The 27,716-nt window shown below is 45.1% G+C and overlaps 1 protein-coding gene across 1 annotated transcript in view; it reads left to right on the top strand.

The window, feature by feature from the left end:
* The window catches only part of LOC124046354 (connector enhancer of kinase suppressor of ras 3-like), a 60,287-nt gene that overhangs the window by 29,743 nt on the left and 2,828 nt on the right, over positions 1 to 27,716 (top strand). Inside the window, exons 2-12 of the mRNA XM_046366656.1 lie at positions 540 to 703; positions 13,357 to 13,559; positions 14,264 to 14,351; positions 21,488 to 21,529; positions 23,124 to 23,243; positions 23,384 to 23,443; positions 24,251 to 24,319; positions 24,531 to 24,677; positions 26,462 to 26,595; positions 27,227 to 27,420; positions 27,549 to 27,635. Coding sequence (XP_046222612.1) covers positions 540 to 703; positions 13,357 to 13,559; positions 14,264 to 14,351; positions 21,488 to 21,529; positions 23,124 to 23,243; positions 23,384 to 23,443; positions 24,251 to 24,319; positions 24,531 to 24,677; positions 26,462 to 26,595; positions 27,227 to 27,420; positions 27,549 to 27,635 — 1,308 coding nt within the window. The remainder of the gene's footprint in view (positions 1 to 539; positions 704 to 13,356; positions 13,560 to 14,263; positions 14,352 to 21,487; positions 21,530 to 23,123; positions 23,244 to 23,383; positions 23,444 to 24,250; positions 24,320 to 24,530; positions 24,678 to 26,461; positions 26,596 to 27,226; positions 27,421 to 27,548; positions 27,636 to 27,716) is intronic.

The raw sequence follows: 27,716 nt of genomic DNA, 5'->3' as shown, positions 1-27,716 counted from the left end.
GTAGAACAAATTGCCTTTCCTTGAGTGGGCAGAGTGGCTGCTATTGTGATAAACTCATCCAACAGTGTGGGGGTTTAAAAAACAGCTAAGAGACATCCCCCAACTGTAATTGGACAAAGAGCCGCCCATTGTTCAACTGTCCCAAAAGAGTTAGGAGCGGTTTAACCGCTCTTCAGTTTATGGCGTGTTTATCTTGGGGCTAGATCTGATGCACCTGTTTGTCTCTCTCTCTCTCTCTCTCTCTGCTATTGGTCTGTGTACTACACATGTCGTCAGGTGTCAGGTCCGTTATTAGAACTGGGCTTGTGTCGAGACAGGTGGAGACAGACTTCCACTTCCTCCTGTTGCGTCTTTAAGGAGATGCATGTGCTGCGTCTCTACTGTGGGCAGGCCTCTGTATCACTCAATGTTAGAGGCCTGCATTAAAAAAACACACCTTTATGTGATAACATGAAATAACAGTAAAAGCTATTTCTTATCGGTGGTCTTTGTCTCAAGGTACTGACACTCGTTCTCTCCTTCTCCCTCTCTGTGTCCAGGCTTGGATGACAGCCTGCAGCAGTATGTGCCTAACTTTGAGCGGGAGAAGATCAGCGGGGAGCAGCTCCTGAAGATCTCCCATCAGGACCTGGAGGAGCTGGGTGTGGCCCGCATCGGACACCAGGAGCTGGTGCTGGAGTCCGTCGACCTGCTCTGTGCTCTGGTACGTACATGGTGCTCACATCTCAATCTCTCGCTCACCCCCCCCCCTCCCCTGCAGGTCAATAAAAGCATGACAGATCCTGAAAGCCCTTGTGTGAAAAAGGGACCAGGAGCTCGCTGGTTGTTCAGTGAGAATCTCTGGGGATGGAGCTAAGGTCATCAGCCCTGCTGTCCCCTCTTCCGCTCTCTCGGTGCCAGTGTGTGCGTGTTTGAAATAGGCCCAGATTGTAGTTGGCAACCAGTGGTGCAGAATCTCTCATTTCCCACACAACTCAGTAGGGTGTAGAACACTACTCCAGGACATTAGAGTAGGAAAGCTGTATTTCAGTCCAGATGGAGGGAAACCAGGCTTTGTAATCAGGCTCTATGGGCTCCAGGTCTGGTGGTTAGATTTGTGCTGGTGATTAGTAGTGGTCAGATGGGGAATCACATCACTTAGACATCACAGGACATGAAGGGGATGAAGAGAAGAAAGGGGTTATTGTGCTCTTTCTTTAGCTATATCTCTTCTGTTTCTCTCACACACACACACACACACACACACACACACACACACACACACACACACACACACACACACACACACACACACACACACACACACACACACACACACACACACACACACACACACACACACACACACACACACACACACACACACACACACACACACACACACACAGAGAGAAAGAGGGTGAAATGTCAGGTCAGCTGTTGCATTCCCAGTGCACTCCTGGCCTCGGCCTTGTCTCTCACCCCAGTGGCTCATGGGAACGCTGATACGGCCTTCTAGCCTGGCGTCCGGCCATCCATCAAAAGAGCTGCCAGGAGAAGAGTTATGGTCAATACCACTGTCTTAAAGCTCAAAGAGAGGGAGAGAGCGGGACAGAAGCAGAGGGAGAGGTGCTCCTAAAACATCACCAAACTCAGACTGAAACAGAACCAGGTTTTCAAACAGATGGGATTGATTTGGGTTTTTATCGTTTCCTGTGTCAGCCCAGATTGCGGTCTTAAGTTTTGATCAGTGTCAGCATTTATTTTTGTGAAATCCTTATGCTCCTTTAAAATGGCTCGCACTACTGATTTTTCCTCTATCAAGGTCCTTAAAGGAGCATTTCCATTCAGATTTTATCTTGCAATTCTCCCTGATCTTGTATTTATTCTGTAGAAAAGGAAACTTTAAGCAAACTTTAAGCAGTAGACCAACAGGTCACTTTACCCAAACATATCTAATTTAGCTGGCACTGCTAAATACCACCACCTAAATGCCAGAGGAGCCTGGTGTTGTCTGGTTAGACATGAGTGGTGTCATCTGATCCTGGTTAGTTTGCTTCTGATTAAGGTTGAGATTCAGATGGGGAGAGCAACACATAGATTAATCCCAGCATGGTAGCTGACAGTCTAAGGACCCTGAGTCTATGCCCAGCTGTGGAATCCTGATCCTTGGATTGTCTGAGAAAAGGTCGGAGACGGACCTCTGAAGCCTGTTGTTCCTTGATTCATCATCTCTAGGTAATATTCATTGGAAAGTATTGTTGGATAGTGTCTGAGCTAGAGGTCGACCGATTAATCGGAATGGCCGATTTAATTAGGGCCGGTTTCAAGTTTTCATAACAATCGGAAATCGGTATTTTTGGGCGCTGATTTCCGAGTATTTATTTTTAATTAAAAACAAACAACAAAAATGTATACCTTTATTTAACTAAGCAAGTCAGTTAAGAACACATTCTTATTTTCAATGACTGCCTATGAACTGTGGGTTAACTGCCTTGTTCAGGGGCAGAACGACAGATTTTCACCTTGTCAGCTCAGGGTTCCAATCTTGCAACCGCACAGTTAACTAGTCCAATGCTCTAACCATTACACTCCACCAGTAGCCTGCCTGTTACGCGAATGCAGTAGAAGCCAAGGTAAATTGCTAGCTAGCATTTAAACTTATAAAAAACAATCAATCATAATCACTAGTTATAACTACTAATCCAGTTTAGCAGGCAATATTAACCAGGTGAAATTGTGTCATTTGTCTTGCGTTCATTGCACGCAGAGTCATGGTAAATGCAACAGTTTGGGCTGCCTGGCTCATTGCGAACTAATTTGCCAGAACTTTACGTAATTATGACATACATTGAAAGTTGTGCAATATAACAATAATATTTAGACTTATGGATGCCACCCGTTAGATAAAATACCGAACGGTTCCGTATTTCACTGAAATAATAAACGTTTTGTTTTCGAAATGATAGCTTCTGGATTCGATCATATTAATGAGCAAAGGCTGTGTGTTATTATGTTGTAATTAAGTCTGATTTGATAGAGCAGTCTGACTGAGCAGCAGCAGGCCCGTAATCATTCATTCAAACAGCACTTTTGTGCGTTTTGCCAGCAGCTCTTCGCAAGCACAGCGCTGTTTATGACTTCAAGCCTATCAGCCAAATGGCTGGTGTAACCAATGTGAAATGGCTAGCTAGTTAGCTGGTGCGCTAATACTGTTTCAAACGTCACTCGCTTTTAGATTTGGAGTAGTTATTCCACTTGCACTGCAAGGGCCGCAGCTTTTGTGGAACGATGGGTAATGATGCTTCGAGTGTGGCTGTTGTCGATGTGTTCCTGTTTCGAGCCCAGGTAGGGGCGAGGAGAGGGACGGAAGCTATACTGTTACACTGGCAATACAATAGTGCCTATAAGAACATCCAATAGTCAAGGGTATATGAAATACAAATGGTATAGAGAGAAATAGTCCTATAAATACTATATTAACTACAACCTAAAACCTCTTACCTTGGAATATTGAAGTATCATGTTAAAAGGAACCACCAACTTTCATATGTTCTCAGGTTCTGAGCAAGGAACTTAAACGTTAGCTTTTTTACATGGCACATATTTTACATGGCACATATTTTACATGGCACACATTTTTACATGGCACACATTTTTACATGGCACACATTACTTTCTTCTCCAACACTTTGTTTTTGCATTATTTAAACCAAATTGAACATGTTTCATTATTTATTTGAGGCTAAATTGATTTTATTGATGTTTTATATTAAGTTAAAATAAGTGTTAATTCAGTATTGTTGTAATTGTCATTACAAATAAATAAATAAATAAATAAAATTGGCATCGGCTTTTTTGGTCCACCAATAATCGGTATCGGCGTTGAAAAATCCTAATCGGTCGACCTCTAGTCTGAGCATCCCTCTCTGGAGCAGAGATGGTGATAACCGCTTGAAGAGAAGACCCTGGGCGGTTACTGTGATCATTGGGAACGGACACACGGAAATGCTTTTTACAGGGGTAGAAGGTAATGCTTATGCTATGATGAATCTGTGTCATACCTTATGCACCATAGCGTACATCCTTCAGTCCAGCCAGTGTTGGGGAAGCTACTCTGAACATTTTTCCAAGTTACCAATTACTTCATCCTGGAAGAATTTAGGCTACACTTAAGCTACCATTTAAGAAAAATATAGTTTACTTAACTGAAGTAACATATCACTCTGGAGTCATAAGATAACAGAATGTGTCATTTAGCCTATTAAACATAACAGGTAAGAATTGGGCACATAGTCTTTCACGTGTGAATTGGGCAGGTCATTCTTGCCTACTTCACACACATTTTATTTGTGCTAAAAAGTTGTCGTTCCAATAGTTAGCTACACCACTACATGGCAACACTACCAATATTTGAATATAGTTCACTACTCCCCAACACTGAGTCCAGCATCCCTTTCTCTATGCTCAGGGTAATTGTGCCCAGATTTAGTGAAACCTCTTTGTTTTCTCTTGATGAGCTTCATAAATTTAACCCATATTCCCTCGTGTTTCCCCAGCATGTGTTTGTTATGGTTAATAAATCTTCCCCCAGTCCAGAGCCTTTGTTATTTCTCAAAATAACTTGAGTCTGTTAGGAGAGGATGATTATGTTATGTCATTCAGACAGAGGATCCGAGAGGATGTTTAGTCGTACTCGTTTCCCCCGCTAGTGACCCTGGGTTTGGAATGCCGGGCCAGCAGTGGCATGGAAACGCTCCTCGCACCCCCGATTGAGGAACCCTGGGTAAACAAGCTGGTCGTGCTGATCTGCTGTGGCTCTTCTTCTTAACAGACGCCTCTGTCTGACTGACCCCGCGGGAGGAAGACACACCCTCGTTTCAATTAACTTTAACTGGGGAGAGGTCACGGCTTATGAGTGGAACAACCAGCTGACAAACACCAGACCCCTCTCGCTGTGGGGGTCAAACAGTCCATCTCTTCTCTTTGTGGTTACACAACAGTCCTTTCACAGTAGACGGGATATCCCCTGTACTGGTCATGGAGCCACATGGTCGATGGTCATGAGATAGTCTGAACCTTCTCTGCTGTTGAATGCTTTTAGAAGCATGTTCTTACATCAGAGTTGTGTATCTGTTCTCGTCTCGTAAATGAGTAGAACCTTCTATCACACGTGTCTTAACTCGGCTCTTGTTGCCATAGTCCCTTTCCCTCAGCAGGATGTTAGACTGGCTGACTTCATGTAGCCCTTCGGTACCACTCAAATTACAGGTCACACAGGCAGAAGTCATCTGAGCAAGCTGGTCTCTGGAGACAGAGGAAGAACATGTTAATTATTCAAACTGGGACTCTCAGAAACATAATGACTTCTGCAGAGATCCATCTTGAAACCCAACACCTCTGTTTTTCCTTTGGAACCCCAGCAGCCTGCTCATAGGAGAAGAGCCCCCCCCCCCCCCCCCTATTGTATCCCAGAGCCATGGAATAGATATTAAAGGCACAGTGGCTAAGTAGTGCGGTTGGAAACTGCTGCGTGGTGTTTTACTGTCCACTGTGGACCTGTCCCTTCGAGGAGTGTACCAGACTCTCTTCAGGAGCAGGAAACAGATGTGGCCCCCACCTGGCTGATTGACGGGGGTGGGGGGAATGGCCATGTTCCTGCCGTGTTCCTCTGGTGGTGTCAGGTGATGCGTACCGTTGGGCCCCTGCGGTGAGGGGCAGGAAGAACCTGTTGTGATGGGCCTCCTCAGGTCTCCTGTGAACACTTCTCCATGTCTGTCAGGATACAGGGCCTATCTGGAGGCCCGAGCAGATCCTATTCAGAACAGTCACTAGCTCAGCATAATAAGACTGATTCAAATGGAGTGGATTTGATTTGATACGCACACTATTCACCTGGTGACTGTTCCTATTAGTTGCTACAGCCGAAGTGGAGGTATTGAACTTCTGCATAGCAGTCCGAGCTGGTGTTTCTGTGTGTGATTGGCCTGCTAATGACAAAGCCAGAGGTGCTGTTTGATCTTAACTCACACTCTACAGCTTAGTGTCAGTCTCACTTTCTGTTTTGGTTCAACACAGTTGCTGTGTGTCTTTTCGTGATCCGTGTGGTCTTTTAGAGCGCCTGAGATATGTAGACATCTTTTCTTCATCTTCTTCTCCTGGTATAAATCTGCCTAACGTTCATTAAGTTTCCATAATGACCTTAAGGCTCTGCGTGTCTCAGTGGCCTTCTGAAAGAGCAATTTGGATACTGAGATGTGGTAAATTTGACGTGTTATGAGTTTGCACATATGGCTGTTTTTCCTAGCCACCGTGCTGCTACATCTGCATTGCTTGTTGTTTGGGGTTTTTGGCTGGGTTTCTGTATAGCACTTTGACATCTGCTGATGTAAAAAAAAAAAACATTTGATTGATTGCTACCTCAGCCCCATGCAGCTCGATAGGGACGACTCTAGGATGAGGTAAGTAATCTGTTCCTGAGTAAATGCTCCTGATATAAAACTGCAGCTGAGTGGAGTTAGCTGCTGATCACTTGCAGGTTTCCTCAGTGTGGAGTTGGTCCGAGCGAGCGCAGGCTATTTTCAGCTCTTTAGCGTATTTAGCCATTACCGTGCCAGTCAGGCTGAGGCTGGTGTGGATGCAACAACCTGTGAGCCATCTTACTTTCTTTTCTTTTTTTTGGGGGGGGGGGAACTTGGCCAGACTAAAATCTAAAATGTAGAAGTGTTAATGCAGCGCTACACTAACCAGAACAAGCAGCTGACTGACGTCATGATGAATGTAGCCGATGTGATGTTTGATAAGAGCATTGCAGTCTGAATGGGGCTGTAGTATTACCAAACTGCACACAGGGCACATGACCCCCAAGGGGCACCCTTCCCCTCGGATATGCGGCTCCCTCGGGAACAGACCCTGACCCCAGTGATCTGCGTGAAGAGGAGGTGGAGAAAGAGAGGCAGGAAGGCTTCCTTCTGAAGAGTAGGCGGCAATCGAATAAACCTCCACTCCCCTAAATTCTGCTCGCAAACATGCTATCTTTGGACAGTAAAATGGCAGAGTTATTGGGAAGATTAAACTACCAACGTGACATTAAAAACTAACATCGTATGCTTCATGGAGTCGTGGCTGAACGACAACAATATCAACATGCAGCTGGCTGGTTATACAATGTACCAGCAGGATAGAATAGTGGCGGCTGGTAAGACAAGGGGCGGCGGTCTATGTATTTTTTGTAAACAACAGCTCTAAGGAAGTTTCGAGCCATTGCTCTCCTGCGGTATTTTCTCATGGTAAGCTGCAGACCACATTACTTACCGAGAGAGTTCTCATCTATATTCTTTGTAGCTGTACCTACCACCACAGTCAGAGGCTGGCACCAATATAGCATTGAATGAGTTGTATTCCGCCATAAGCAAACAAGAAAACGCTCACCCAGAGGCGGCGCTCCTAGTAGCCGGGGACTTTAATGCAGGGAAACTTAAATCAGTTTTACCTAATTTCTATCAGCATGTTAAATGTGCAACCAGAGGAAAAATAACCCTGGACCACCTATACTCCACACACAGAGATGCATACAAAGCTCTCCCTCGCCCTCCATTTGTCAAATCTGACCATAATTCTATCCTCCTGATTCCTGCTTACAAGCAAAAATTAAAGCAGGAAGCACCTGTGACTAGATCAATAAAATGTGGTCAGATGATGCAGATCCTAAGCTACAGGACTGTTTTGCTAGCACAGACTGGAATATGTTCCGGGATTCCTCCAATGGCATTGAGGAGTACACCACATCAGTCATTGGCTTCAATGACAATAAGTGCATCGATGACGTCGTCCCCACCGTGACCGTATGAACATACCAGAAACCATAGATTACAGGCAGCATCAGCACTGAGATAAAGGCTGGAGCTGCCGCTTTCAAGGAGCGGGACTCTAACCCGGAAGCTTGTTAGAAATCCCTCTATGCCCTTTGACAAACCATCAAACAGGCAAAGCATCAATACAGGACTAAGATTGAGTCTTACTACACGGTCTCTGGCGCTTTGCGGATGTGGCAGGGCCTGCAAACCATTAGACTACAAAGGGAAGCACAACCGAGAGCTGCCCAGTGACACGAGCCTACCGGATGAGCTAAACTGCTTCTATACTTTCTTCAAGGCAAATAACACTGAAACATGCATGAAAGCACCAGCTGTACCGGAAGACTGATCACGCTCTCTGCAGCCGATGTCAGTAAGGCCTTTAAGACAGGTCAATATACATCAGCCTTTGCTGACCAACTAGCAAGTGTCTTCACTAACATTTTCAACCTCTCCCTGTCTGAGTCTGTAATACCAACATGTTTTCAGCAGACTGCCATAGTGCCTGTGCCCAAGAACACGAAGGTAACCTACCTAAATGACTTCCGACCCATAGCACTCACGTCTGTAGCCACGAAGTGCTTTGAAAGGCTGACTCGCATCAACACCATCATGCCAGAAACCCTAGACCCACTCCAATTTGCATTACCGCCCCAACAGATCCACAGATGCAGTCTCTATTGCACTCCACACTGCCCTTTCCCACCTGGACAGAAGGAACACTTATGTGAGAATGCTATTCATTGACTACAGCTCAGCGTTCAACACCATAGTGCACTCAAAGCTCATCAATAAGCTAAGGACCCTGGGACTGAACACCCCCCTCTGAAACTAAATGCATGCTTTTCAACCGTTCGCTGCCCACGCCCGCCCGACTAGCATCACTACTCTGGACGGTTCTGACTTAGCATATGTGGACAATTACAAATACCTAGGTGTCTGGCTAGACTGTAAACTCTCCTTCCAGACTCATATTAAACACCTCCATTCCAAAATTAAATCTAGAATCGGCTCTCAATTCCGCAACTTAGCTTCTTCACTCACGTCGCCAAACATACCCTAGTAAAACTGACTATCCTACCGATCCTCGACTTTGGCGATGTCATTTACAAAATAGCCTCCAACACTCTAATCAGACTGCATCCAGTTTGCTATCACAGTGCCATCTGTTTTGTCACCAAAGCCCCATATACCACCCACCACTGCGACCTCTATGCTCTAATCGGCTGGCCCTGGCTACATATTTGTCGCCAAACCCACTGGCTCCAGGTCATTTATAAGTCTTTGCTAGGTAAAGCTTCGCCTTATCTTAGCTCACTGGTCAGGATAACAACACCCACCCGTAGCGTGCACTCCAGCAGGTATATCTCACTGGTCATCCACAAAGCCAACACCTCATTTGGCCTCCTTTTCTTCCAGTTCTCTGCTACCAATGACTGGAACGAATTGCAAAAATCGCTGAGGCTGATGACTTATTTCCCTCACTAACTTTAAACATCAGCTATCTGAGCAGCTAACCCATCGCTGCAGCTGTACATAGCCCATCTGTAAATAGCCCATCCAATCTACCCATCTCATCCCCATATTATTTTTATTTATTTTTCTGCTCTTGCGCACCAGTATTTCTACTTGCACATCTATCACTCCAGTGTTAAGTTGCTAAATTGTAATTACTTCGCTACTATGGCCTATTTATTGCCTACCACCTCACTCCATTTGCACACACTGTATATAGACTTTCTTTCTATTGTGTTATTGACTATACGCTTGTTTATTCCATGTGTAACTCTGTTGTTTGTGTCGCACTGCTTTGCTTTTTCTTGGCCAGGTCCCAGTTGTAAATGAGAACTTGTTCTCAACTAGCCTACCTGGTTAAATAAAGGTGAAATAAAAATAAAAAATGGATCCTGGACTTCCTGCGGGCCGCCCCCAAGTGGTAAGGGTAGGTAACAACACATCCGCCACGCCGATCCTCAACACAGGGGCCCCTCAAGGGTGCGTGCTCAGCCCCCTCATGACTGCACGGCCAGGCACGACTCCAACACCATCATTACATTTGCCAATGACACAACAGTGGTAGGCCTGATCACCGACAACAATGAGACAGCCTATAGGGAGGAGGTCAGAGACTGGGCCGTGTGGTGCCAGGACAACAACCTCTCCCTCAACGTGATCAAGACAAAGGAGATGATTGTGGACTACAGGAAAAAGAGGACAGAGCACGGCTCCATTCTCATTAACGGGGCTGCAGTGGAGCAGGTTGAGAGCTTAAAGTTCCTTGGTGTCCACATCACCAACAAACTAACATGGTCCAAGCACACCATGACAGTCGTGAAGCAGGGCATGACAAAACCTATTCCCCTCCAGGAGACTGAAAAGATTCTGCGTGGGTCCTCAGATCCTCAAAAGGTTCTAAAGCTGCACCATCGAGAGCATCCTGACTGGTTGCATCACTGCCTGGTGTGGCAACTGCTCGGCCTCCGACCCCAAGGCACTATAGAGGCTAGCGCGAACGGCCCAGTACATCACTGGGGCCAAGCTTCCTACCATCCAGGACCTCTATACCAAGCGGTGTCAGGAAGGCCCTGAAAATTGTCAGACTCCAGCCACCCTAGCCATGGACTGTTCTCTCTGCTACCGCACCGCAAGCAGTACCAGAGTGCCAAGTCTAGGTCCAAGAGGCTTCTTAACAGCTTCTACCCCCAAGCCATAAGACTCCTGAACATCTAGTCAAATGGCTACCCAGATGATTCACATTGCCTCCCCCCACTCTCCACACCACTACCACTCTCTGCTGTCATCTATGGATAGTCACCTTAATTAACTCTACCTAAATTTACTTCCTAAACTAACCAGGGCCCCGCACATTGACTCTGTACCGGCACCCCCCTGTATATATTGTTATTTTTTTTACTGCTGCTCTTTAATTACTTGTTACTTTAATCTCTTATTCTTATCTGTATTTTTTTTAAACTGCACTGTCAGTTAGGGGCTTGTAAGTAAGCATTTCACTGTTGTAATAAAATTTTATTTGATAACATAGTTAGTATATAATTACAAACTTTGTAGAATTGCAGGAAATTAGCTTTAAATCTGCACAATTCTCTCGGCTTAATGACAAAATGTGAACAAAAGCATAAAATGAGCTGTAAAACCTCAACAAATCTGCATCATGGCAAAAAGTGTAGAATTGCTCTGCAACATTTTATCTTAGCCTCATGACAAAATGTGTAGAATAGCATAAAACTTCAAATTTGGGGGCCCAAATGCGGTATTCTGGCCCTGGTTAAGGTTACTACAAGCTTCACTCCTTTGATCTACCTGCATGCGGGTGGAATGGGATTTTTGATTACACAGTTGATAACATGATATCCTTGCCAGTCCCACTCCCATCCACAAGGGGGCGATAGCAAAGTTGTAAAAAAAGAAATGTTATTTTCATTTTGTGAAAGCAAAGAAGGGTCACCTTCCCTTGCTACTGAAGTGGCTCGCTGGCAGTCTGGCTCGCTGGCAGTCTGGCTCGCTGGCAGTCTGGCTCGCTGGCAGTCTGGCTCGCTGGCAGTCTGGCTCGCTGGCAGTCTGGCTCGCTGGCAGTCTGGCTCGCGGGCAGTCTGGCTCGCTGGCAGTCTGGCTCGCGGGCAGTCTGGCTCGCGGGCAGTCTGGCTCGCGGGCAGTCTGGCTCGCGGGCAGTCTGGCTCGCGGGCAGTCTGGCTCGCTGGCAGTCTGGCTCGCTGGCAGTCTGGCTCGCTGGCAGTCTGGCTCGCTGGCAGTCTGGCTAGCCTTTTTAGCTTCCCACATCTCCATGTGAAATAATCAGATTTATAATTAAAATAAGATTCTTATGCTTGCCAGTGTAACCGAAAACATTACCCCAGTTTGATATACTGCTTGTGTATTGATTCCCACACCAGCTAAAAATAGAAAGTCATGTTTTGGTTATGGAGAAAAAAAGCTCATGGCCAGCTAGTTATCTACAAAGTATTTAGTTCTAGTTATTAATTCTAAACAGTATACCTGATGTTGGCACAAGATGGAGGGGAATTTGCTTAATCCAGTATAAACTCATGTATGAAATGTATTGTACAACATAAAAAATGCAAAAATTCTACAGCACAACTGCAGAGTTATGACTTAAGTGTAAAACAAATGAATAACTCAATAATCCATGCTTTCTGGGAATGCTATAAAGTCCGGAAATTGTGGGCATAGCTAGAAAGTTGGCTGTCAGAAGTATTACAATGTAAATGTACTTTTTAATCCATCTCTGCATATTTTAAGACATGGCATATGGGGGTGTAGTTAGTTTCCCAATGGGCTGGACAATTCTCTTATCACTCATCTTGAAAAATCTTGGAAGTCAGTCAATCCACCATCATTGACATGGAAAAATGGTTCATGTTTTAGTATTGAAACAGCAAGGGTGACTGAAGAAAAACAAATTGGTACAATTTAATGCAGGTACTAGGGATGGGGGTGTGAGCATGCGAGTTTGGCAGATGAGATGTAGTCCTTGTTTGTGTCTGTAAGTTGTTGTTTGTTTGTATAAGTTGATATCTGGAGTGTAAAAAATAAAATAAAAAGATTAAAAATATATATTTTTGTTGGATTCTTGTTTGGTTTGTTGTTTGAACGCTCGCTATGACTGTCTTTAGGGCCACATGAGGGCAGGTACAGGGCATAAAATTGCCTCAAATAAGGTATTTCTTTGGCAAATAGTACCCATTATATCAGCTTGGTATTTTCAGGGTCGATATCTCTGAAAGCTAAAATCTCTTTCTACACAGTTGAAGTGAAAACTAGGTTGGGTGTGTCTGTCAATCATTTGCCTAATCACTTTTCCTGGAGCAAGTCAGGGTTGTAAGGGCAATATGAATGAACAGTATATAGATCTGGGGCCGGGCTTACTCTTCTGCCCTCACGCTTTATGCCTTCACTTGCGCTTCTGCCCTCCGATGCACCACGCCTTTCTGTTAAGAGTCTGATCACAGCAGCAGTAGGCCTACAATACAGTACACTACACGTTGTCTGTCTGCTGCTCATGACCTCTGAAGCCTCTTCCTTTTGACCGTGTGAAGGGTCTGTAAATTCGTGGATTGCGCAAGGAGGAAATGGCCTGGCACAGGAATGCAAACTTTGCCTGCTATATGGGAATCAGGTGTGGGAATCTGGGGTGACGCCTCCCTCCTTCCCGAGGGTTGAGCCAGAGATGGACATGAAGAATGCAGGGGAATTTCACCCCAGAGGTGCCGAGTGAGACATGGCTTCTTTTAAATCATGTGTGTCATATAGAATTACAATTAATAACCCACATTTACTCTGCAGGAAACAACATGTTTGTCTGTGAAATGAAATCGAGCCATAAAAATCTGGAAACTCTGTTCCGATCAAGAATGTGGCTGCTATGACGATTGATTGATTGATTGATTGACATTCACTGTGATCACTGTAACATACTGTACACTTTCTTATATGACTAAAATGATAACCTCTCAAACTCTTCTCTCCTCTCTTCCCCTCTCAGAACTATGGAGTGGAGACCGACAACCTAAAGGATCTGGTGGTGAGGATGAGAGCGGCCACCAACGGCCTGCACATGTCCACGTCAGACCACAGGAAGAGCCCGACGTACGACGGCAGCACTTCCCGGAAACCTCCCAATAACTTCCTAACCTCTGTAGTGGAGCTCATCGGAGCAGCCAAGAGCCTCCTGGCCTGGCTGGACAGGTAAGACCTAACCTCCATGGTAACGATAGTCCTAGCTACATAAAATCTGCTCTATATATTCTAGCCCACGGACTGCCATTGGGGTTAGCTGTAACGTTAGTGTTCCCTACGCATAGGCATCATTGAGCTCACTGAATCCCCTAATGACGACAATACGCTGCTACACTACACATTACAGGCATTGGTTTTCCTCGGCCTCTACAGACTACACCAGAAACGCAGCTCTTCTCTCTCAGGTTTGAGGACATATGAGGGAAAAGGAGTACAAGTCTGGTGGTTTCCTCTACCGCTGTCTAGTCATTGTCCAGAGAATATCCAGATGAGATTTCAGAATAAATCTAGCCATACAGATGCACATTCTTTTCATAGCATTTGTTTTCAAGATCACTGTCAGTTAATTTAACCAAAGGCAGTATTTTCTGAAAGTAGTAGTAGTCATGTTAACATGTTGACCTTATTTTATTTTCTTCTGCTGAGGTTTGTTTCCAGATCCAAAATGTATATAATGTGACTAAAGGTTCACCAGTACTGTTCTTTTCCTATGAACTGCATCCTTGAGGTGGCTCTATGTCACTCTGTTGTCCCACTGTAAGATTTACCCCCTTATCAAGCTCTCCTGACAACTACTGTATCTCAGTGCTGTCAGGGACATGACCTGAGGATGTCATGCCAAAATGGCCTTTTAATCTTCTCTCTCGTTGCAGTACGCCCCTGACTGGGATCAGTGACTTCACCACCACCAAGAATAAGATCATTCAGCTGTGTCTGGACCTCACCACCACAGTTCAACAGGTCTACTCACTCACTCACTCACTCACTCACTCACTCACTCACTCACTCACTCACTCACTCACTCACAACAGTGCACGTGAAGCTCTACCCTGAAAAACCACCTCTTACCTCTTTCCACTCAAGGCAGACTAGCCTGTAGGCATACACATGTAGAATTAAGTAAATGAGCAGGGGGCTATGGGAACTGGGGAGAGTGGGGGCTGTGATATGACATCAGCCTGAAGCCAGTAGCCTGTCAGAACACAGTACAGGTTAGCTAATGAGGAGACCCCCAACCGTGGTGGTGTTTAACAGCAATCGCAGCCTCTGCGTTTACAGTTTCATAAAAACCTCTGGTGCTCTTTAAAAAGCATCTGCCAACATTCCTTAGGCGGCATTATTCCCCTGGCCATGTGGTTCCAGTTCCCCCCCAGCGGGAGAGCATACTATCTGTGTGTTCATCCTGTGGAGGATTAATGCACGGTGGGGTAGTGGTACGGTGCTCTCCTTCACTGCCACATATTAGATGTTTACCTCCTTTTAAAAAGTAGCAAATCAGCAAACATCCTTCTAGGTTAAATGTGTTTGATTTGGCCACAGGCTGTCAGATTGCTAAGGGTCTATTTATATCAGATTTATAGAATGAATATTTCCAGGTTGTTTTCCAAACTGGTTATGTATGTATGTATGTATGTATGTATGTATGTATGTATGTATGTATGTATGTATGTATGTATGTATGTATGCATGTATGCATGTATGCATGTATGCATGTATGCATGTATGCATGTATGCATGTATGCATGTATGCATGTATGCATGCATATGCATGTATGCATGCATGCATGCATGCATGTATGCATGCATGCATGCTCTGAAAGAAAATGAAAGGGGTTAGTTAATAAAGACCCAACAGAGTAGCACAGTGCCAAGCTTCTTTTTGACAGTTTCTTTCCCCAGGGTATCTCAACAATTGATTAACAGGCGTTTACATTTTATACACGTAGTGAAAATGGCTGTTGAGACTGCAGGTGCCGCTTTTGAAGGGTTATTGCATCGAGTAATTTCCATTCCCAGAGTGCCGATTGCCTCACCGATGTCTGGGATTTCAGCGGCCCGGTGATTTACGGTTTTGGGTCTCACCCTGGGTGTGGAGGAGGAGAGGGGGAACTGAGGGGAGACATTTCCCACGGAGGCGTTTGAAGTGAAGGGTTTTTGTTGCAGCTTTGCTGTGCTGTACTGTAGGAGACTCCTTGGCCTCCATGGCACTCAGCTGTGCGAGAGGCCCAGGTGGATATCTCTACAGTTCACCCAGGGGCTACATTATCCTGTCACAGACACATGCAGGAGGTTACCTCCAATGCATGGACCAGTGTATCTCACATAGGCTTTAGACACTCTTGAACTCTCCCAAACGCGCTGTGGGGGAGTAATCACTGTGATTTTTATGGTGTGGGCGGGCTTCATGAGGTGACATGACCTTTTCATGAACCTCCACCAAGAACGGGGCTTTCAGGATGGACAATTTATGTCCTGCTGGCTGAATGAACCCTATGTATACACGCACAATAGAGCACCCCAATAAAACAGCGAACATGCAGCCATCTCATCTGACCCGTGAGGTGAGAGCTTGCTCTGTCTTCCTGCATGACGGCAGTCTGGTCAAACACTAAGTGATGAGGTGGAGAGATATTGTGGGAGGAAAGGGAAGTCTGGAGGGCAGGTCTGAGTCCTCATGGTGTTTTGATATCATGTTCTGTAAGATCCTGTACAACAGTCCAGTCTGGTCAGCTGTATGAATGGCTCCATGTTGGAATGTTGTACCAGCAGTCTTCTCTTTTTGCCACTTCATCTCTCGGCTGGACAAATCTCTGGTTACAGATGAAAGGCTGCAGGGCCGTCTGGGGAGTCATCTGATCCTAGTCTGCTGTGGGAGGACAGCCAGGGCGTGAGGAGGCTGAGGACACGCTGGTATACCCAGAGAACGTTTCCTCAGTCTTTCCCTCTGGTCTTGGTTTCAATCTGGCATATGTATGACGACTGCTTCAGTTCTGTGTTTGATGCAGATACGAGATGATTTTGTGTTCCACAGATCTTCCAAGCGATTATGTAAAAAAACACAGATCTGAAAGATTATGTCCAAGAATATTACATTCATATTATGCAATAATTTTCTGCTTTTGATATAAAACAGTCTGCATGTGATTCACTTTGGCACAGTTTATACAAATCAAATCCGTGGCATATTATGATACTGTTTAGTCAATGTTTTTGACCTCAAATCCAATAAATTTGTCTTTTTAGCATATCCATCTTGACATGTAGAGTGCATTTCAACTTGATGTAGTCATCCAAATATAGACCTATTCATGGCAAAAATATGTACTGGTTTGTGATGGAAGTCATGCCAAATTATTTCCAAAACCATCACACGTCCTTGGCCACGTTGGAAAGTAATTGAGGGGGAAGCGTGTTTTGGTACCAAAACTGAAACCTATGTTGGTATTTTATGCTTATTAGTTTTCCCTCCATGTTTGTTCTGGCAGTTAGCCCTATTTGGTAAAAGTGGCAATCTTCTGTATACCCCCTTAACTTGTCACAACACAACTGATTGGCTCAAATGCATTAAGAAGGGAAAAATTCCACAAGTTAACTTTTAACAAGACACAGCTGTTAATTGAAATGCATTCCAGTTGACTACCTCATGAAGTTGTTTGAGAGAATGCCAAGAGTGTGCAAGGCTGTTACCAAGGCAAAGGGTGGCTAACAATTTTTTAGTTACGAAATGATTCCATGTGTTATTTTCGCAGTTTCGATGTCTTCACTATTATTCTACAATGTAGAGCATTTTAAAAATAAAGAAAAACCCTTGAATGAGTCGGTGTGTCCAAACTTTTGACTTATTGTATGTGCATCAGTATCCCAAAAGAAACCACTCAGCTCAGTGCAGATCATAAGACGATTCTAGAGAGAAAGACTGCTGGAAAAACTCATTGCGCTAAAGGACAAACCAGTGCTCTTCTATCGGCAGCCTTCATGGTTTTCACAGATAAGCTAGCAAATCTTGTCCATTCAAATACAACAATGGTCTGACAAGCCAAGTGTATTTGCAGACAGATACTCCTCCCCCTTGGGCCACAGGAATGTGCAAGGTAGGGGAATATGGAAATTCTCGGTCGTCCCCCATACGTTCTCTGCACAAAGGATTTCTGAAGAACAGCAGAGCTGCATTTATGGACAATATATGTCCACACACACACAATAACCTTACTGCTAGTTTACAAATCCTGGCTCCTCATGTTCTTGTTTGTTGACATTGAGCAACACAATGGCAGTGACGCCTCAATACAATACAAGATACTGACCTGTCTAACTCCATAATTTCCCAACTCCGCCTCCGCCTCTGTAATGGCAGAGCCATTTCACCTGTGAGTTTAAGGACGGCTTCCTCTTGCCTTTTGGGATATGCGTAGAGGCCATACCATAGCCGGGGGGGGGGGGGGGGGGTTCACAGCAGTGTCTAAGCAACAGTGGCCCCCTCTGACCAGCCATAACCGGGGGTCCTTTCACCACCGGACCACAGGCCCCAAGTCCTCCAGCTGTCTTAGGTGGCTCTTAATTCAGCTGTGAGCCCAGGCAGGCCCAGCTGCAGTCTGGGGAAGGGGGACACTGGGAGAGGGCCAGGGCCGAGGGGCTTCTGTCTGTGGATGACACAGCAGTTACTATAGGATGTTACCAACTTCTCCACCCCCCCCCTGGTAGTCACACAGCAGCTACTGTTTCTTTATTGTAATTGCAGGAGTCTTGCCTATCTATCAAATACATGTGAACCCAGTGCTAAACAGTATTTTGTTTACTGAAGTGTCCAAAGTAATATTCCCCATTAAAAAAAAAAAGTAAAAAGTGGGGTGAGTGTGGGTTGTTGGTCACCTTGAAGTTAGAGGATATGATTCTTACAATGTACCAAGTTGTGCTTTCTAGATGTAAGGTTCCTTTATTTACACTGAAACCCCACTACAAGTTCTGCAATTATATTGTCCCCAAGTTTCTATAGAGATGTAATTTGATTCAGAAAGCTGTTTATTTTAGGCCTTGTCCATCTCCCACAGTCCGATACACTATATGACCAAAGGTATGCTCATCAAACATCTCATTCCAAAAAACATGGGCATTAATATGGAGTTGGTCCCCCCTACCCCCTTCCCCACCCCCTTTGCTACTGGAACAGCCTCCATCCACTCTTCTGTGAAGACTTTCCACTAGATGTTGGAATGTTGCTGCTGGGATTTGCTTCCATTCAGCCACGAGTATTAGTGAGGTCGGGCACTGATGTTGGGCAATTAGGCCTAGATCGCAATTGACGTTCCAATTCACCCCAAAGGTGTTCGATGGGGTTGAGGTCTGGGCTCTGTGCAGGCCAGTCAAGTGCTTTCACACCGATCTCTACAAACCATTTCTGTATGGACCACGCTTTGTGCACTGGGGCAATGTCATGCTTAAACAGGAAAGGGCCTTCTCCAAGATGTTGCCACGAAGTTGGAGGAACATAATTGTCTAGAAATGCCATTGTATGCTGTAGCTTTTAAACCATGAAAAACAGCCCCAGACCTTTATTCCTCCTCCCCCAAACTTTACAGTTGGCACTGCATTAGGGCAGGTAGCGTTCTCCTGGTATCCGCCAAACACAGATTCGTCCGTCGGACTGCCAGATGGTGAAGAGTGATTCATCACTCCAGAGAAAGTGTTTCAACTGCTCCAGAGTCAAATGGCGGCGAGCTTGTGTGCGGCTGCTCGGTCATGGAAGCCCATTTCATGAAGCTCCAGACGAACAGTTATTGTGCTGACGTTGCTTCCAGAGGCAGTTTGAAACTCTGTAGTGAGTGTTGCAATCGAGGACAAACGGTGGTCCCGTTCTGTGAGCTTGTGTGGCATACCACAGCGCGGCTGAGCCGTTGTTGCTCCTAGATGTTTCCACTTCATAATAACAGCACTTACAGTTGACCGGAGCAGAAATTTGATGCACTGACTTGTTGGAAAGTTGGTGTCCTATGACGGTTCCCTATGACGGTGCCATGTTGAAAGTCACTAAGCTCTTCAATATGGCCATTCTACTGCCAATGTTTGTCTATGGAGATTGCATGGCTGTGTGCTAGAATTTATACACCTGCCAGCAATGGGTGTGGCTGACAATGCCGAATCCACAATTTTGAAGGGGTGTCCACATACTTTTGTGTATACAATTGAAGTTTACAGTTTACGGCAGGTAGCCTAGTGGTTAGAGCGTTGGACTAGTAACCGAAAGGTTGCAAGATTGAACCCCCTAGCTGACAAGGTAAAAATCTGTCGTTCTGCCCCTGAACAAGGCAGTTAATCCATTGTTCCTAGGCCGTCATTGAAAATAAGAATTTGTTCTTAACTGACTTGCCTAGTAAAATAGGTAAAATACATAAAAATAAACATACACTTAGGTTGGAGTCGTTAACTCGTTTTTCAACCACTCGACAAATTTCTTGTTAACAAACTATAGTTTTGGCAAGTGGGTTAGGACATCTACTTGGCGCATCACACAAGTAATTTTTCCAACAATTGTTGACAGATTATTGCACTTATAATTTACTGTATCACAATTCCAGTGGGTCAGAAGTTTACATACACTAAGTTGACTGTGCCTTTAAACAGCTTGGGAAATTCCTGAAAATTATGTCATGGCTTTAGAAGCTTCTGATAGGGTAATTGACATCATTTGAGTCAATTGGAGGTGTACCTGTGGACGTATTTCAAGGCCTGCCTTCAAACTCCGTGCCTCCTTTGCTTGACATTATGGGAAAATCAAAAGATATCAGCCAAGGCCCCAGAAAAAAAATGGGCACCTCCACAAGTCTGGTTTATCCTTGGGAGCAATTTCCAAATGCCTGAAGGTACCACGTTCATCTGTACAAACAATAGTACGCAAGTTTGAACACCATGAGACCACGCAGCCGTCATACAGCTCAGGAAGGAGACTCATTCTTTCTCCTAGAGATGAACATACTTTGGTACGAAGAATGCAAATCAATCCCAGAACAACAGCAAAGGAAACTGGTACAAAAGTATCTCTATCCACAGTAAAATGAGTCCTATATCGACGTAACCTGAAAGACTGCTCAGCAAGGAAGAAGCCACTGCTCTAAAACTGCCATAACAAAGCTAGACTACGGTTTGCTGCTGTACATGGGGGCAAAGATCATACCTTTTGAGAAATGTCCCCTGGCCTGATGAAACAAAAATATAACTGTTTGGCAATAATGACCTTTATTATGTTTGGAGGGGAAAAAGAGGGGGGGTGGCTTGCAAGCCTGAAGAACACCATCCCAACCGTGATGCACGTGGGTCGCAGCATCATGTTGTGGGGGTGCTTTGCTGCAGGAGAGACTGGTGCACTTCACAAAATAGATGGCATCATGAGGTAGGGAAATGATGTGGAGATGTTGCTTCAATATCTCAAGATATCGGTCAGGAAGTTGAAGCTTGGTCGCAAATGGGTCTTCCAAATGGACAATGACCCCAAGAATACTTCCAAAGTTGTGGCAAAATGGCTTAAGGACAACAAAGCCAAGGTATTGGAGTGGCCATCACAATTATCCTCTAGATAATTTGTGGGCAGAACTGAAAAAGCGTGAGTGAGCAAGGAGGCCTACACACCTGACTTAGTTACACCAGTTCTGTCAGGAGGAATGAAATGAATTAAAATTATTGTGGGAAGCTTGAGGAAGGCTACCCAAAACATTTAACTAAATACTAATTGAGTGTTGTAAACTTCTGTGAAAAGAAATTAAATAAATAAAAGCTGAAATAAATCATTTTCTCTCTAATATTATTCTGACATTTCACATTCTAAATGTAAAGTGGTGATCCTAACTGACCTAAGACAGGGAATTTGTCCTAGAATTAAATGTCAGGAATTGTGAAAAACTTGAGTTTAAATGTATTTGGCAAAGGTGTATGTAAACTCCCGACTTAAACTGTATATAGTGTATATCTGAATATTTGATCACATATTTGCCTATCCCTTATACATGGTTTTTATTTACTTTATTTGCTGTCAAATAACCTCTTCCTGTGTTTTGACGTGGAGCATTGAGATGCAGCCCGGCTAACATGTCTCTCCTCCTCCACAGGACTGCACTGTTTACGAGATGGAGGAAAAGATCCTGGATGTTGTAAGTACATCTCCCCTCTTTGTTGTTTCCACATTCCCGCTTTCTATGGTAGCACTCCGGGAAAGTCAGTTTGAACCTTTGGGGAGACGGAGCTCCGTTACATGGAGATTAGGTGACATGCTTACAGGGCAGTCTCCCTCAGTGTTAATAGTATAGGCAGGGGCTATTGCACTTTGGTAAAAGAGGTGTGTAAAATGCACCCTGGCCATCAATCAGTTTCCTGTCCCCGACACTCTCCAGACTCTGAGCTGACACTGGACTTCTTCCCTCTGGCAACCTTAATGTAATCATTTTTGTTTGGTACTTTTACCCCGTTTTCTCCACAATTTCGTGATATCCAATTGGTAGTTAGTCTTGTCCCATCGCTACAACTCCCCTACAGACTCGGGAAAGGCGGCGATCGAAACATGACCCTGCCAAGCCACACTGCTTCTTGACACACTGTTTGCTTAACCCGGAAGCCAGCCGCACCAATGTGTTGGAGGAAACACCATCCAGCTGGCGAGGGAAGTCGGCTTGCAGGTGCCCAGCCCACCACAAGGAGTCGCTAGAGCGCGGTGGGATAAGGAAATCCCATCCGGTCAAACCCTCTCCTAACCCTGACGATGTTGGGCCAATTGTGCGTCGCTTCATGGGTCTCCCGACCACAGCCAGCTGTGACACAGCCTGGAATCGAACCCAGGTCTGTAGTGATGCCTCAAGCGCTGCGATGCAGTGCCTTAGACCACTGCACTACTCGGGAGGTCCCCCTCTGACACCCTTGATGAACTCTGCTGCAGACACACAAAATAGCTAGACTTCTGTCTACACTGTTTAGAGTCTTCTCCATGCCAAACTTGTTGTTCAATGAACTATCCCGGAAAAACTGTTCTAGTTACAGCCTGGTCCCAATCAATGGTGAATAGTAGCATTTCAGTCATTTCTTGTTTCTTTACAAATTCCTGTCAAGTGATCTGGTTATAGACTTCTGTGGTCAACCGACAATTCAATTAGAGCTAAAATAAGTTTGATTTAACGTTTGACTGTCCATGTCTGTATGTAGAGGCACAACTGTGTTGTTGTGAGTGTTCAGACATGATGCTTGTTACTCGCCTGAGAAGAAAAAGCTCTTTATTCTCTGAGCGTCACTAAAATGCCCCCACTAATGATGACAAAGTGGTGTGATTGTCCATAATGACCTAGAAGGGGTGGTGGTGGGGGGGGGGCATTTATGACACTCACCCCCCTCCTCTCCCCCTCAGCCCCTCTTCCCTGGGGAGGGTGATAATTTCCCCAGAGACTTGCTGCTGAAGGACAGGGCCTCTCGTCACCAGACCGCCACCTCTCTAACACTGACTGAATGCAGTCAATAACACCTCTGGTGACAGGCGGTAGCTACATAATCACGTGACAGGACATTAAATTACTGGACTGGCCATGTAATCACAGCAGTCATAAAAGCACACGGTCACTGTTTGACAATAAAACTTAAATTAAATTAATTTGATGAGGTGTATTCATGAAGTTCCATGATATTTTGTTTTCATTCTTTGGGTTGTTTGTTTGGTTTTCCTGTCTTGCTTAAAGGGGTTTCCTTCCCCCTCTCTCATTACAGTCCAAGGTTCTGAACAGCATCTGTGACCAGACCATGAGAACAACCTCTGACCCTCTGATGAGCCAATCAGCATGCTTGGATGAAGTTCAGCTCAACAACATCAAGCCTGGGGAGGGACTGGTGAGGAATGCTGCATGGGAGTTTCCAGTTTAACCCCAAACCCACTGAATTACAAGCTACATTTATGTAGTGCACCTCAACTTTCTCACAAGTTCAAACTGTCTCAGAAATTCATGTTCCTTATGTTCATATTCCTACAGGGTATGTACATCAAATCCACCTATGATGGACTTCATGTCATCACGGGAACCACAGAGCATGTAAGTATGGTGGCCACAGAGGAACAAATGAGTAGATCTTGGCGAAAACCATCCTAGTGAACGCACCTTGCTGCTTTTGTTCAGTTAGTCTAAATGTGTGCACCTTTTTGTCGGTCTTATCCACTTCTCATGGTTCAATATACATCCTGTTGGTATAGAAACTCTTAATGTTATGCATAAACAATAGTAGCCAAGTTCTGATGGGGAGAAAGTTAAGGTTGGGCTTCAAACAGTACATCTTCTTTCCAACCCAACCTGCCCCCCCCCCCCCATTCTGATGGTGCTCAAGGGCATTGCTGTTTACCACTGAACTAGGATAACAGTGTAAATGTGTTCCTTACCAAGCAGTGGAGAGAGGGAGGCGTTAAGAGGTTAAATAATATAGCTGTTCCTGTCTTCATCATCCATTTAAGAATCACAAACTTTTAACAGTAAAGCATCCTCCTTCAGAGGAACGTTGGCAGCAGTGCTATTACAGCCTAATTATCATGCCCCCAGTCGTTAAGGATGAATCAAACCTTAACTCATCATATGACTCATTCATTCCTTTGACATTCACATGCATAATGTGACGACGTATTCATAAAGAGGGCGTTTGTGTTGTTTAGTCAGAGTTATGTAAAACGTATATTTCCTCAGGGGCTTATTAAGTGGTCTGTTTCATAACAAGCCCATACATGGCACTTCTGATGACAAAGCGAACAGATGAAGGTGGAGTTATCCAGGGGCTAATACTACATGAAGGCGTTGTCTCTGAGCTAGGGGGGTTTGTATACTAATCCTGTCCTCTCCTCTCTGTGTTGTCAGTCCCCGGCAGACATGACCAGGAAGATCCATGGAGGTGATGAGGTGATCCAGGTCAACCAGCAGACAGTGGTGAGCGCCAGGCACCTGTTTCCTCTGAAACCTGTCACAGAGAAAGGTTCCAGCAGTTGGAATGTGCTCCTTGCAGTCGACCTGACTACAGTGTGACATAATGATGTCACAGGGGGAAGTCTCCGCCTAGTTTCTTGCTGTGCCTCTTTCTGTTGTCCTCCGCTATGATGTCCTGACACTGATCGATCTGTGCTGCTGTGCCTTGTCTCAGGTGGGCTGGCAGCTGAAGAACCTGGTGGGGAAGCTGAGAGAGGACCCTAAAGGTGTAGTCCTGCTGCTGAAGAAGAGACCTACAGGCACCTGCGGGTTCACACCTGCCCCTCTCAAGAACATGCGCTGGAAACCGCCCATGGCGCAGGTGCCAACTCCAAACCCCTTAATCTTTTACTCTGGTGTTCTTACCAAGGCAGTGTTTAGGTTATTGTTCATATTACCTTTTGTTGGATGTGACTCATGATGGAGTATGGAAGAAATGTTTGAGTGTAACAAGCCTAGACAAGTGTAGGAACCAGCTTGAGAGTTGGAGGAAAATATCCCGGAAGCTGCAGGGCTGAGGACAATGCAGAGCTGTTCTCCATTCAGTGATGGCATCCAAATAAAACAACAGCTACTGTACTCACACACTGGTGACGATGTCACTCAGACTGGGTCATCAGTAGTGGCAGCCAGCAGTCTGTGAGTCAGTCTGCAGAGACAGGAGATAGCATCTCCTTCAGTGGAGAATATAGCTGCTTTGGAAGTGGTTTGTGTAGGTGTGTGCGTATAATCAGATCAACATCCAGCAGTAGGGTGGGAATCCTCAGTATGGCCTTCATTGATGGGGCTAGTCAGCCAGTCTCCATGGATGACAAGTATTTCAATAGGTCGCTCAGTGATTCAGCTCACAAAGGGCTTGGGTACACCCTCTTTTGAGAACGTTCAATCCCCAAAGGTTTGCGTTAGCGGAGAATCAAGTCTCTGAGGGTCCAAACAAATCCTGTGTTAATAAAGTTATGTAATGGTAATCCAATTCACCACTTTTCTCATATGGGGACAATTAGGATCTGGCTAAGCTCTTAGCCACAGCAATGCACCTGAGCCATGACTGCAGTAACTGGGGCTCCAAAGGGAACAATAGGTTGTTGTAACCAAACCTGCGCTCTGGTCCTGGCACTGCCTCGTTATGCCTCTGGAGGCTGCTTCTACCTTGGGAAAATCAGTTCACATAATGTCAGACCATAGATGGTTTCACTGAACAAAGAACCTTTCATCACCAAGATACCAGATCACTCTGGACTTGTCCACCACCGTGTTTGAACAGGGTGTCAGGAATCAAAGCACGACATCTGGGGTTTAATGATAAGAGATAGGCGTCGGTGTGTTAAACAATGGTGGATCACACACAGTGATTCAGGAGTGACACTGGGTTCTACAGGTATCCTGGTAATAGGGGAGGAGGTGAGCGTAGACGTACCAGTATTTACTTTGTTTGATGCAGAGTGAAACTGAACATGGTCAATTTACCAAGTAGTGTGGTTTTAAAATAGCGCCATAAGCTGTGGTAGAATAGTATGGTTTCTTAAAACTGTTGCTGCAGCTATTTTGAATTATCCTCAAAATCCTTCCATTCATTAGATACTACTGCACTGTTGGAGCTAGGAACACAAGCATTTAGCTACACCCGCAATAACATCTGCTAAATGTGTGTACGTGACCAATAAAACGTGGTTTGATTCTCTAAATAGGGTTGTATAGATTTAAAGAGCCATAGGCAAATATAATAAGGGGAAGGGGGATACCTAGTCAGTGACCTGTCGTATGTAGGATAATCCAGCTCCTTCCTAACAAGTAGTGTTTAGAATGACTTTGTTAGGGTTTGTAAATACAGCAGAAGAGACTTTAGGTTATCAACCATCTGTTATCGTGATGAATGTTGGAAGTTTGAAAAGACAAAAGTCATCGGCTAGAGTAGACTATAGGATGTGACAAATGGGGAAACACTCTTCCATGCCAACAAGTTATGTTTAGATTTCTATAGTAGACACCTAAGACATTTATCCATTTGATGTAGCTAGGCTGTCGGCTGTTTGCCCACCGTCAATTATAATAGGTCCTATGAGGGGAGCATTTTTCTGACATTTTTTTATTTTTTTTATTTCTCAGAGCACCCCTTCCCTGAACAAAACCCAGTCTCCAGGCTGTTCCACAGACAGCTCCACCAAGGAGAAACCAGCCATCCTAGACCTGTACATTCCCCTTCCCCCCTCAGTACCCTACACCCCACGATGTGTACCCCTGTAAGTACACTATGCTCAGGAGGGTTACCAGGAAAAACCTTAGGCTCAAGTTATAGGTTTAGAATTTGCTGTGTTCTGGCCCTATGCTACAGGGTGAGTCAGGGGTCTGTGTGGGCCCCCTGTTACCCTGCATTGAGGGAGCCGTGCGCCCACAGACAGCCTACACTCATTCTCCAGCTCCATGCTCCTGGCTTTGAAGTCTGGATAATGAGTGGTTCAGCCCCCTGATCATTCGCCACTCTCCTCTTGCCTATAAACCCCCACAGCAGAGCACATTAATTTGTGCCGTCTCCATCCAGCTCCGCTCACGCCACAGACAGACCTTATGCAACAGCCTCTCTGTTTCATCTGCCTCCTCAGACACCCTCCCTCTCTCGCTGTATCTCTCCCTCCCTCTCTGTCCATGTATGCCAGTGACCAGGCTGTTGCTGCATTCACCATGTTTACCAGATAGTGAATCATATTTATTTTGCCTTTTAGTGGACTCTCATATCCACAGCAACTTTAGTTAGGGACTGAGCAAAAGCATAAAGCAAATTTGACTGATTCTTTTTTTTTCTTCATCTCCTTCCTTGTGCTCTCACCTATATGAAATGGGACATTGATGCTAATCAGTATTTTCTGTCCACAGAGAGGGTAAGATCAGCTCGTACTCGAGCATCAGTAAGATCAGACCAAAGGGTTCAGAGTCGCCCAACTCCTTCCTGGACCTGGAGAGTCGAAAACGCTTCACCATCGCAGACTACGAGAAGATGGGCGTGGCCTACCCTATCGAGGCCAATGTAATTCAGCCCAGGATGAGAGAACGCATCAACTCGTCTCGTGGTTAGTAGTATCCTACCCCACAGTAACCACACACACACACACACGCACAAGGCCCACTTGTTATAGAATTCAAGGCAATATTCAAACCAGTGAACCAAAATATTCAAACTTTTTGTATTTCTGCTTAGGTAAGCCCCGCCCCCTCTCCATGCCAGTGGACACCTGTCTTGGAGTGGCAGACACCTATGCTAAGCCCTGGACACAAGGCCGGAAAGGTAACAAACACACACCATAGACCCATCTTCTGAGTTACTGCAGAACAACAACTTAACCACCAGAAATCTAATTAACCACAA

Source organism: Oncorhynchus gorbuscha, linkage group LG10, assembly GCF_021184085.1.
Source record: "Oncorhynchus gorbuscha isolate QuinsamMale2020 ecotype Even-year linkage group LG10, OgorEven_v1.0, whole genome shotgun sequence".
In the NCBI taxonomy this organism is placed as follows: domain Eukaryota; kingdom Metazoa; phylum Chordata; class Actinopteri; order Salmoniformes; family Salmonidae; genus Oncorhynchus; species Oncorhynchus gorbuscha.
This window is presented reverse-complemented; position numbering and strand designations above follow the sequence as displayed.